The sequence below is a fragment of the Hippopotamus amphibius genome, chromosome 1, assembly GCF_030028045.1.
Source record: "Hippopotamus amphibius kiboko isolate mHipAmp2 chromosome 1, mHipAmp2.hap2, whole genome shotgun sequence".
Lineage (NCBI taxonomy): Eukaryota > Metazoa > Chordata > Mammalia > Artiodactyla > Hippopotamidae > Hippopotamus > Hippopotamus amphibius.
Window position 1 is genome coordinate 32,853,861 of NC_080186.1, and position 12,765 is coordinate 32,866,625.

Here is a 12,765-nt window from a genome sequence, read left to right on the forward strand (position 1 = left end):
CCCTCCTGGGGGTTCCGAGGCACCTCACCACTTCCCCCCAATTCAATGCTGACCTCAGTATTGTAATTGTCTTTGTAGTGCTGGTGCCTGGGACAGTACCTGGACATGTGGGAGATGCCAATCAATGCTCTGTAAATACATGAGTGAAGTAGACGCCCATTTTGCCAACTCTTTTGCTTTGCATAACAAGAATCAGAGGAAGATGATTTGGTTACCTAAAAAGGAAAAGGACCTGGCATGGGGGAGGGACAGGGGAGGCAGGTGCATTTTGAAGGAGCCAAATGAAATGTTGTGGATCTTAGGATTCTTGGAAAAAACGAAGAGCTTTAATACAAGACCTCATTATTCCCCGTTTACCTTTAAAAAGAGCCCTGAGAAAGCTAATCTAGGGTGTTAGAAGTCAGGGTAGTGATTATGCTGGGGGCATGGAAACTGGAGGGGAACAAGGGGGCTTTCTGGGATGCTGGTTATGTTGTGTTTCTTGGTCTGGGTACTAGTGACACTGGTGTGGTCAGGTATGTAAAAACTGATCAAATAGTACACTTATGATTATTATGCCTTTTTAAAGTATGTCTTACTTCGAAAAAATTTTACAAAATATAAGCAATTTTTTAAAAAACAAACAAAAAACAGCCCTAAACTTCTTTCTCCAAAATAATATCACCCTCTACCACATTATCCTTGTCAATCTTTCCAGTTATTTAAACCCACAAACAGATGGGTGTCTTTCCCATATCCTTTTGAGCTTAGAGTAGTTAAATATTTTTTTTTTAATAACTAAATTTATTTATTTATTTACTGGCTGCGTTGGGTCTTCGTTGCTGTGTGCGGGCTTTTTCTAGTTGTGGCGAGTAGGGGCTTATCTTGCTGCAAAGCATAGGCTCTAGGTGCACAGGCTTCAGTAGTCGTAGCATGTGGGCTCAGTAGATGTGGCGCACAGGCTCTAGAGCTCAGGCTCAGTAGTTGTGATGCACAGGCTTAGTTGCTCCGAGGCATATGGGATCTTCCTGGACCAGGGATTGAATCCATGTCCCCTGCATTGGCAGGCGGATTCTTAACTACTGCACTGCCAGAGAAGTCCCTAGAGTAGTTAAATATATGTTAAATGCAGGTAATTTAAAAGGTTGAATCATTTAAAAAACTGTCCTCATGTGTAAGAAGAATTGAAGAGCCAATTATGTAAACCTGGCAGATGCTGGCTATCCTATTTCAGTAGTCTCTATTTTCCCCCAGGTTTAAAAGGTGCCTTTCAAGTGATGGTGGCACTAATGGCAGGAGTGTGAGTTGTTCTTGCAGACAGAAATAGATCTCTTAGAGAGATCTGAGATTCAGATGTCTGGAGCCTGGCCCCAGAATCTGAAATTATAACTACTGAGTTCTATACATACATTAGGGCTCTACTGAGTGCTTCCTGGATGCAAATCTCTCAACGTCCTGACATCCATCAGGTCGCTCAACTCTGTGGCAGCTAGGAGAACGCTAGTGGGAGCCTGGAGAATACTGACATACTAATCCCTTAGTGATCTTCTGTCCCCAAATCACCCCGGGGAAACATTGCCTGGAAACATTCAAGATCTTTGAATTATTGAGCTGGGCTGATGTAAGGATTGCTTTCATGGTGCCATCCCACCAACTGAAATACAATTGGTTTTCTTGCAAGAACGTTCATTTGCCTCAGTGGAAATGAAAAGTCACAAGGTCATTTCATAGTTTTAATTCATCAAATGTTTACTGAGGAGGAATTTCCTGGTTGTCCATTGGTTAGGACTCCATGCTTCCACTGCAGGTGGTACAGGTTTGATCCTTGGGCAGAGAATTAAGATCCCACAAGTTACATGCATGGCAAATATATATATATATATATATGTATATACACACACACATACATATACATACATATACATATATAAATACATATACATATATACACACACACACAAACACATACATATATATATTTACTGAGGGTCTGCTGTGTGCCAAGTAGTGTGCGAGGCACCGTGAACAGAATGCCCTGCCTCTAGACTGGGAGGGTGTAGGGGCCAACTTTAGTTGGAAGCAAGTGGTGGGAGCTTGTCTTGAAGCTCGGTTTGTGTAATGAGCACAATGTCTTTATAATAGTTAGATTATATGATCAAGGTGGTGCTGGAGGGCTGATGGAAATGTGGGGGAGGTTTTACTATCCCTTCTTGCAGCTACTAGAGCTGAAGAGAGGCAGTTTTTTCAGTTCAGGAAGAAGCAAATCCAGATAATCTCAATATAATGTGGTAAATGCTGGGACAGATGAATACAGAGTGGGCTCTGTGACTCACAGGAGTGGTCCTCAACTAGCATGAGCGGCTGGGAAGTGTTCTCACAGGTGGGGATCCTGGAAATGAGTCCTGTTTGCCATGTTTTCTGAAGCCCCAAAACATACGATCTGAAAAGTTCATTTTCTCATCTGCCCACTTATTTGCATCAAAAGTATTTAGGGGTTTAATAACTAAATGACATTTAGTTCTACATGTAACACATTCCTTTTATTGAAAATAATAAAATTCCAAGAAATCAGAACTGTCCCCTCAAATCTGGGATGTCTGGTGATGTTAGCTATATTTGTCAACTAAGAATTCATTATTATGTTTGCATAATTTCATGTTTTTATAAAGTGTTTTTTTCTTTCTCTTTTACTACATTTCTCCCTAAGTGTGTTGATGAGGTACTAGTGTATGATTATACCAAAGAGTCATATAATAGTAACACGTATTATTATACGCCCTACATAAGACAGATGTCTCCATCAGATTATTCTGACATCCCATCATGTTCTCTATGAAGGACATCATTAATTCTGAGGTGGATATGAATTTTACCCCCAGGCTCAACTGACTGCTGAAAGCCTTTGAATTTAACTTGAATCTCAGAAGAGCTTCATTCCATGTATCTCTCAGAGAGTGTAACACTGAATTCGCTGCCCCTCAGATCCTACCCAGCACTCAAGTTAGAGAACAACTTGCACAAAGGAAAGCCAGAAGATGCTTTGTAATTTGCTCTTGAATAAGCCCAGGCCTTCCGATGGCTTCTCCCCCACACTGTACACTATCGATACCCTATTAGCTCTCTGCAGAATCACTTTGCCTCACCTGTACTTTGTGGCACTGCCGTCAGCCTTTATTGAGAATCATTATAAGGAACAGCCCTGTGACTGCGGCCTGTCTGTCTGCTGTGTGGATGTTATTGAGACCATTCATTCTTTTTTTTTTTTTTTTTTTAAAGTTTATTTATTATTTATTTATTGGCTGTGTTGGGTCTTCGTTGCTGTGAATGGGCTTTCTCTAGTTGTGGCGAGCTGGGGCTACTCTTCATTGTGGTGTGCGGGCTCCTCATTGCTGTGGCTTCTCTTGCTACGGAGCACAGGCTCTAGGTGCATGGGCACCAGTAGTTGTGGCACGAGGGCTCAATAGTTGTGGCTCATGGGCTCTAGAGCACAGGCTCAATAGTTGTGGCACACGGGCTTAGTTGCTCCGAGGCATGTGGGATCTTCCTGGAGCAGGGATCAAACCCGTATCCCCTGCATTGGCAGGCAGATTCTTAACCACTGCGCCACCTAGGAAGCCCTCTTTTTTTTTTTTTTAAAGCTCTTTATTGGAATATATTTGCTTTACACTATTGTACCAGTTTTTGAGGTACACCAAAGTGAATCAACTGTATTTATACATATATCCCCATATCCCCTCTCTCCCACGACTCCCTCCCCGCGTCCCTGTCCTGGCCCTCTAAGGCATCACCTATCATCGAGTTGATCTCCTTTTGTTATACAGCAACTTCCCACTAGTTATCTATTTTACAGCTGGTAGTGTAAATATGTCTATGCCACTCTCTCACTTTGTCCCAGCTTCCCCTTCGCCCCCCACCCCAGCCCTGTGTCCTCAAGTCCATTCTCTACATCTGTATCTCCACTCTTGCCTGTCACTGGGTTCATCAGTACCATTTCTTCAGATTCCATATATATGAGTTAGCATACAGTATTTGTTTTTCTCTTTCTGGCTTACTTCGCTCTGTATGACAGTCTCTAGGTCTATCCACCTCATTACATATAGTTCAATTTCATTCCTTTTTATGGCTGAGTAATATTCCATTGTATATACGTGCCACATCTTTATCCATTCATCTGTTGATGGACCATTCTTGTATACCCACGTCCTCTCTGTGAAAACTCACAGGAGGAACTGATTGCTGAGCTCAGTAGCAGGAATAAAGGTCCCTTTAATTCTTTCAGTAAACATTTACTGAGCATCTCCTTCATGCAGCAACGTCAGATGTGGGGACACACTCATAAATGAGATATAGTTTGGTAGGGAACACAGACATCAAATAACCAATTACCCCATCATGCTAACAAGAAAATGCAAACAAGAAAAATAGTCAGGGGGCACTTGGTGTGCCAATAAGGGGACATAGGGGGTCAGTAAAGAGGTATTTAAGGAAGTGATATTTCTCCTGAGCAATCGTATGGCTTTTTAAAAAAAATTTTTTTTGGCTACACCACACCGCCTGTGGGATCTTAGTTCACCAGGGATCGAACCCATGTCCCCTTCACTGGAAGTGTGGAGTCTAAAGCAATGGACCGCCAAGGAAGTCCCATGTATGGTTTTCTACTTAATCGTACTGACCTCTTCAATTATGGTGATGGGAAGTTAAAATCAAACTTGTGAATTGCCTCAAGTAAAAGTACAGGATTGGGGATCTAATTTAATTTCTGGATTCGTTTATTTGTGAAACAAATATTTACCAAATGCCTACTCTGTGCTAGGAACTAAGCCTACAACAGTAAATCCAATAAACGGGTCTCAGACCTCAGAGAGCTTATAGGCGAGTGGGAAGTTTGGATAAAGAAAGGAACTGTTAAAATACAACCTGTAGGTGCTATGCTTGGGGAAATCCAGGCAACAATAGAAGAATGGGGGAGAAAGACAAACCCTAACTCGAGGGAAGGAGGCTGTCCAAATGAGTTACTTCGGGGATGTGAAGGCCAGGCTGAAATGTGACTTTAGTAAGACAAAGGGGATATTCCAGCAGTGGTCTGCGTGAAGATCCAGATGTGAGAAAGAGAATAAATGGCATATTCAGGGTATGGGAAGAGTCCAGTGTGGCTAGAGCCTGGCATGGATCATGTGGCTAGGGGGTAAACTGAGGCAGTTTAGGCACAGCCTCATAACTCATAAAGTGCGGTCTTGACTTTATCCTGAAGGCAATGGAGTATCATCGAAGAGAAAAAGTTCCTACCTTTATTTTTCCTTTGCCTCATTATACACACACACACACACACACACACACACACACGGCCTTAAATCTTTCCTGAACAAAGTGAGGGTATAACCAGCTAATTTGCCAAATAACATCATTAAAGAAAGCTAGTTCGGGCCTTTCCTGGTGGTGCAGTGGTTAAGAATGCGCCTGCCAATGCAGGGGACACGGGTTTGAGCCCTGGGCCAGGAAGATCCCACCGTGGAGCAGCTAAGCCCGTGCGCCACAACTACTGAGCCTGCGCTCTAGAGCCCATGAGCCACAACTATTGAGCCCACACGCCATAATTACTGAAGCCCGTGCCCCTAGAGCCTGTGCTCCACAAGAGAAGCCACCTCAATGGGAAGCCCTCTCACCACAATGAAGAGTAGCCCCCACTCGCCGCAACGAGAGAAAGCCCGTGCGCAGCAACAAAGACCCAACGCAGCCAATAAAGAAATAAAGAAATAAAACTGGAAAAAAAGGAAAGCTAGCTCAAGGGAGGAAAATTCAACATAACACATTCGTACTAAAATAATATATACCCAATAAGAAAGGATACAAATATGTGTACAGAGTCTCTTGAAAGATAAACAAGAAATCAGTATCAGTGGTTGCATCGGGGAGGAAAACTAGGTGCCCAGGCGTAGGCATGGGGGAAAGGCTTTTACTGTGTATTCCTTTTTACCTTTCAAATTTTGTACTGTTTACATAGTTATTAAAAACTAAGTAAAATTTAATTTTAGAGTAAATAGCTCCAATCTGGTAAAAAAAAATAAACTAATTTAAGTCAATATTTGTAGGCACTCTCCTGCCCCACTGCTCCCCCAGATAATCTATCAGAATCCCAGGCTAAGATGACAGCATATTGATGTGAAAGTGAAAAAAAGTAACTCAAAGGAGACTTGGCCAGAAAACAATGAGCAAGTTCTGGTGATGAGTAGAATGAGGGGGACAGAAACGGAAAGAGGATTCAAAGTGAAACTTTACAGTTGCTCTTGGGAGGGTGTTTATGCTTTTCAGTTTTGTCTTCCTCGTATTGTTACAGGGAAGAGCTAAATCGCACTCCATGTTAGATCTGTTTGTTTTACATTAACCTTTGTATTCTATTGCTTTTGTTACAAGTTTAGAATGTTACTTTATAGCGTGAAATATGCAGGATAGCCCATTCTCAAACCTCTGACCTTTAAAGTTGCAGAACAGAGAATAACATTTGCCTTGTTGGAGGTTTACAGGAACATCCTGACCTGACCTACCTGGACAGCTGCAAGAACAAAGGATTCTGGCACCAGGAAGTCTGCAATAACCAATAACAGCCCCTCCCCTTTTAGTATAAAAGAAGCCTGAACTCTAACTCAGGCAAGATGGTTTTTTGACAGACACGAGTCTGCCATCTTCTCGGTCTGCCGGCTTTCTGAATAAAGTCGTATTCCTTGCCTCATCGCGTCGTCTGTGATTCACTGGCCTGCCATGCGAGGAGCAGAGTAAGCTTGGACTCGGTACAATATGACTTGTAATATAGCAATAATGGTGGCATGTACATCACAGGGCAGTAGTGGGAATTAAATATGCTGGATCCTGGTTATTAAAAGGTGAACGAGACTGTACCTGATAAGGGAACTAAGACACAGAAAGGTCAGGTACTCTCAGGGAGATTACAATCTGGTGTGGAGGAGACAGACAAGTAAGTAATGTGAGCACCCTGTGAGAAGTGGCTCAGGGTAAGCACATGCACTATGGGAGGGACCTCCAGAATGCGTGCTGCCTTAGCTTGGGTTCCCTAGGAACATAGTCTCAGAATAATTGAGGAATGGTCCCAAGTGCAGCCTGTAAGGGAATGAGGGAGGCAGGATAGGGCAGGAAGAAGCTGGCCAAGGGTGTGTTTAGCTTAGGGGTTGGCAAACTGGCCTTTGGACCAAATCTGTATTTCTATAATTAAACAGTTGTACTGGAACACAGTCACGCTTACTTTGTTTGCATATTATCTATGGCCACTTTTGGGCTATGAAGACAGAATTGAGGAGCTATGACCAAGGCCGTATATGTAGCCCACAAAGCCTAAAATATTGACTATCTGGCCCTTTACAGAGAGGTTGTAGTCCCTGGTTTAGCCGAGTCTAGCCTCAGTCTGATCCCGGGGGGATTTCTAGAAGAGCATCATGAACAGCATCACAGAATTGCCCTACCTAAGACAAGGTGCATGGCCTTTTGTACATCTGCGCAGGGCAGACTGGGGGGGGGGGGGGGGGGCGGGGGGGGGGGGTTGGCGCTTAGAAGTGTTACCGGGAAGAGCTAAATCGCACTCCATGTTAGATCTGTCTGTTTTACTTTAACCTTTGAATTCTATTCCTTTTGCTACAAGTTTAAAATGTTGCTTTATAGCCTGAAATATACAGGATAGCCCATTCTCAAACCTCTGACCTTTAAAGGTATAACACTTTTCCATGCATTAAAGTTGCAGAACAGAGAATAACATTTGCCTTACCGGAGGTTTACAGGAACATCCTGACCTGACCTACGTGGACAGCTGCAAGAACAAAGGATTCTGGCACCAGGAAGCCTGCAATAGCCAACAACACCCCTTTCCCTTTTTAGTATAAAAGAAGCCTCAATTCTAACTCAGGCAAGATGGTCTTTTTTGACAGACACGAGTCTGCCATCTTCTCGGTCTGCCGGCTTTCTGAATAAAGTCGTATTCCTTGCTTCAACACGTCGTCTCCGATTCATTGGCCCGTCATGCGGTGAGCAGAGCGAGCTTGGACTTGGCAACAGAAGGGCCCCAGAATTGGAGATTAGGAGAGAGGTCTAGGCTGGAAATACAAATTTGGGAGTCATCAGCATGTAGATGGTATTTAAAGCCTAGTATTTAAAGTCTGGTATTTCAAGCCTGAATGAGATCATCCAGAGAATGATTATAGGTGGAGAAGGGATCTTCTGAGCCTTGAGGCATACCGATGTTTAGAGGTCAGGAAGAGGAAAGGATCTAGGAAAGGAGATGCAGAAGGAGAGGCTTATGAAATAGGAGGAAAACTGAGAAAGTGGTTTCCTAGAAACCAAGCAAAGAACACATTTTAAGGAAGCAGTGACCAGCTGTTCCCTGGATACTGTTAGGGAAGTAGTGCGTTTAGGGGCAGGATCTGGGGACAGTATGGTCACACCCAGAAGTCCACAGGGAGTCTGTGAGCTCAGGGTGGGTGACAGGAGCAGCCCAAATATGCAAACACACACACAGACACTCACAACATGCACATGCAGCTACACTGGTGTCTTTAACTGGGACTTGTGAGTCCAAGCTGTATATAGAGGAGAGGTCAGGGAAGATGGAAGTTAATTTTTTTTAACTTTTTATTTTTTTATTTTTTACAATAAACTGCATATATTTAGACTGTACAATTTGGCATCCCAATCTCCCAATTCGTTCCCCCCCCAACCCTCCCCGCTTTCCCCACTTGGTGTCCATAGGTTTGTTCTCTACATCTGTGTCTCTATTTCTGCCTTGCAAACCAGTTGATTTGTACCGTTTTTCTATAATCCACATATATGTGTTAACATGCAATATTTGTTTTTCTCTTTCTGACTCACTTCACTCTGTATGACAGTCTCCAGGTCCATCCATGTCTCTAAAAATGTCCCAGTTTCATTGCTTTTTACAGCTGAGTAATATTCCATTGTATGCATGTACCACATCTTCTTTATCCATTCATCTGCTGATGGACATTTAGGTTGCTTCCATGTCCTGGCTATTGTAAATAGTGCTGCGATGAACATTGGAGTGCATGTGTCTTTTTGAATTATAGTGTTCTCTGGGTATATGCCCAGGAGTGGGATTGCTGGGTCATATGGTAGTTCTATTTTTAGTTTTTTAAGGAACCTCCATACTGTTCTCCATAGTGGCTGTATCAATTTACATTCCCACCAGCAATGCAAGAGCATTCCTTTTTCTCCACACCCTCTCCAGCATTTACTGTTTGTAGATTTTCTGATGATGCCCATTCTAACCGGTGTGAGGTGATACCTCATTGAGGTTTGGTTTGCATTTCTCTAATAATTAGTGATGTTGAGCGGCTTTTCATGTGCCTCTTGGCCATCGTATATCTTCTTTGGAGAAATGCCTATTTAGGTCTTCTGCCCATTTTTTGATTGGGTTGTTTGTTTTTTTGATATTGAGCTGGGTGAACTGTTTATATGTTTTGGAGATTACTCCTTTGTCTGTTGATTCATTTGCAAATATTTTTTCTCATTCTGAGGGTTGTCTTTTCGTCTTGCTTATAGTTTCCTTTGCTGTGCAGAAGCTTTGAAGTTTCATTAGGTGCCACTTATTTATTGGAAGTTAATTTTTGACAAAAGCAGCTTCAGTGGAATTACATGAACAATAGTCTGACAGGATGAGTTCAAGAGAGAGGGAAGAATTTGGAGACAGCAAGTGCAAACAACATTTGCTAGGAGTTGTGTTGGAAAGGCGCACAGAGAAATGGAGGGGTAGCCAGAGAATTACATAGGGTCAAGGGAGAGGTTTTGTTTCAAGATGGGGGAAACTGCACCATGTGAGTGGAAATGATCTAGGAGAGAGGGGAAACTCGATGACGAAGGAGGGGAGAACTACTAGCAGGACATTCTTGAACTGATGAGAGGATGTGGCACTTGAAGCAATGAGAAGAGGCTGAGGGACAGTTTGTCCACAGCACAGAAGACAAGGCAGGGCTTATGTGCACAGATGAAAGTAGGTTGATGGATAGGGTGGTGGGAGCTCAAGGAAGTTATCTTGATGGCTTCTATTTTCTCAGTGAAATAGGAAGCAAGACCATTCGCTGAGAGAGGTAGAGCTTCATAGAAGGACAGGAAAGGGTAAAGAGGTGACCCAGTAGAGTGGCTGAGTGAATGGCTCATTTTATATCTTGTATAGCACCTTCCTTACTTTGGCAAGTATGTTCTCAGTGTCTATCACATCCCAGGCACTTAGATAAACACCAAATGCTTCTTAAAAGAAGTGTGGCTGTAAAACATCCCAAGCGTGTTTTAGATTTGGAGCTGAGTGCAGCTTGGCAGAGCAGGAGCAGTGGTGATTCAGCTTTGGAAGAAGCCAGAAGCCTCTCATTGGGGCCACTGCAGAAACCTCCTAACTGGTTTCTTGGAATCCATTTGGTTGAGTCATTTTCCTGAAATACAAGTCTGATCACATCACACCTTTTCTTTACATCCTTCAATGAAGGCATACAAGAACTGGTAATAAACTGCTTCTAGGGAAGAAAACAGAACACTGGGATACAGAGACTTACTTTTTAAGGATACACTTGTATGATGTTTAGAGAAAAAAAATGTGCTTGTATTGAATATCTGAAACAAAACAAAATCCCTTCCTCAGTTAAGTTTCTTTGGCTTTCCACTACCTCTGGGGGAAAGGAAATCCTTGGTGTATAATGCTTTGCGCCGTGTGCCACGCCGTACTGATCTCTCTCCCCTTGGCTCTTTCCAATGCAGCGACACTGGCCTCCAATTCAGCTGGGCGAGGCTCTTCTGGGCCTCAGGGCCTTCACACGGGCTTTTCTTTCTGCTTCACTCATTCCTACTCCAATCAGATGAGGAAGGAGCCAGCGCCCAGCCTCCCTCTTGGCCTCCCCTGTAATAGGGGCGGAGGGTGACACTGCCGGCATCCCTTGTTTAGAGGGCGCCGCCGAAGAGATGGGTTGGGGTCGCACCACCTTGCTCACAAGGTCAGACCGTTCAGCAACACGGTGTGACGGGTCTCGCCCCTGCTAGAAGGCTGTTGGGGAGGGGGGCTGGAGCCAGGCGATGGATTTGTCGGATGTGAGTCAAAACATGGTCTCCACCCCCTCAAGAGAGGAAGCCTGCACCCCTGGTTGTGACAAAGGCTGCAAGGCAGAAACGCCACACCTGCCGGGTCTCGAACCGCTCGCGTCTGCCAGGGAGCAGCTGCCCCGGGAAGACTGTCTCTAGGCGCCGGCCGCGCTAGTGGGGCAATGCGCCGTCCCCGCGCCTGCGCACTCAGAGCCGCGAGCCCCCGCACACCCAGGCCCCGCCCCGGGGAGGGCCCGCGCCCGCGCCCCGCCCCCCGCCTCTGCGTGCGCACCGCCTAGAGCCCGCCTCCGTGAAAGACTGCCCAGCGCATGCGGCCGGGCTGGTGCACTGGCTGCCGGGCGCTCAGCGTGAGCGTCGTCCTTTTAGCTCTTCAGCCGACGGCAGGACTTAAAGCCGGCCTCAGGTAGGCTGACTCTAGGGATCCCGCGGGAGCTGTTCTCCCGTGCAGGAATCCGCGGCGGGAGCCGAGCCCGGCGCGGGACAGCCCCGCAGCCGGTGACAGACACGGCTTCCACCAATCAGGGGTGAGGTGCCTCGCCGGCCTGCCCAATGGGCTGCGTGCCTAACGGGAGTGGGGCGGGCGGCCAGGCAGGCGAGGAGCCGGCTCCCGCGCACGGGGCCGCGTGGCCGGGCGCCGCCGGGGAGACCGGCCGCAGGGGGCGTGGGGGCGGCGGGAAAGGCCGAGGGGCCCGGGCTGCGGGGCCCGGCAGCGCCCTGATTATCGCGGCCTGGCTCGCCTGCCCGGGGTGCCGGGGTGGCTCGTGGAACGTAGAGGGCCGTAGAGGCACGGGAGCCCCCTCTGCCCAGCCCGCCCCAAGCATCCCGGCGGCCGCCGCTCCATTCGGACGGCCGCGGCCCTGGCCCCTCCGGCCTTCAGGCAAGGCGTTAGCCTCGCTGGAGGGGGATCGAGGTCCGAGTCAGGCCCGCCGCGGTGGGGGATGGGCTCGGCGGCCTGGCTGCGGCCCCCTCCGACGCGCCCGGACTCCTGCGGGCGACAGGGGCCTGGGAGCTCGCGGAGCCGCACTGCCTCCAGGTGCCGGGAAATGGTTGGCTTCGGCCCCACAGCTGGCTGCCTTACCTCCCGGCCGCCCGGAATGAAGATGCTGCGTTTTAAAGAAGTTCAGTACGTGTGCGTGGCGCACTACGTCCACACTCATTATAATTTTGAATCCTCAGCAGTCCTGTGACACAGGCGATGCGGACATTGTCAACCAGGTTTAACAGATGTAAGGACTCGGGCTTCAGGCGGCTTCCGTGACTTGACAGGTCCCAGTGCACAGGTGGTGGAGCTGGAACTGGATCTCAGCATTTAACAACAGCATCTTTGCTGTTCTTTCAATTTGTTGAATTCCTCTGATGCATCTTTATTTAAGTTACTTTTGTGATTGAAAACCTTCCCATGCCTCTCATCACCTTCGGACTAAAGTTCAGATTCAGCATTCAGGTTGCCACATGATTTTGGCCCCTTGCCTAAATTTCCAGTTTATTTCCCACCATCTCCCCAGACCCCCGTCACCCCCGTCTCTTTTCTTGGCCCTACCTCTGTTCTGTAGATGGCTATCACCTTCCTGTACGCTCTGTTCCCTTTCCCTTCAAGACCATTGCAGGTCTCAGGTCAACACCGCAGGAGCCATCTAGGTCCTCTCCTCCCTTCACTTCTCTTACCTTTCTCTGATGGGCCAT

At 46.4% G+C, this 12,765-nt stretch overlaps 1 protein-coding gene across 7 annotated transcripts in view; it reads left to right on the top strand.

Annotated features, from left to right (window-relative positions):
- Positions 1 to 11,362: 11,362 nt before the first annotated feature.
- Positions 11,363 to 12,765, top strand: part of CTPS1 (CTP synthase 1) — a 30,521-nt gene continuing 29,118 nt past the window's right edge. For 3 of the 7 annotated variants that reach the window (XM_057707064.1, XM_057707095.1, XM_057707074.1), the window contains exon 1: positions 11,670 to 12,205. In XM_057707064.1, coding sequence (XP_057563047.1) covers positions 12,021 to 12,205 — 185 coding nt within the window. In that variant the 5' untranslated portion in view covers positions 11,670 to 12,020. Of the gene's footprint in view, positions 11,607 to 11,668; positions 12,309 to 12,765 lie in introns of those variants that run through there. The other 4 variants (XM_057707084.1, XM_057707111.1, XR_009048974.1 and 1 more) reach the window with 4 other exon arrangements.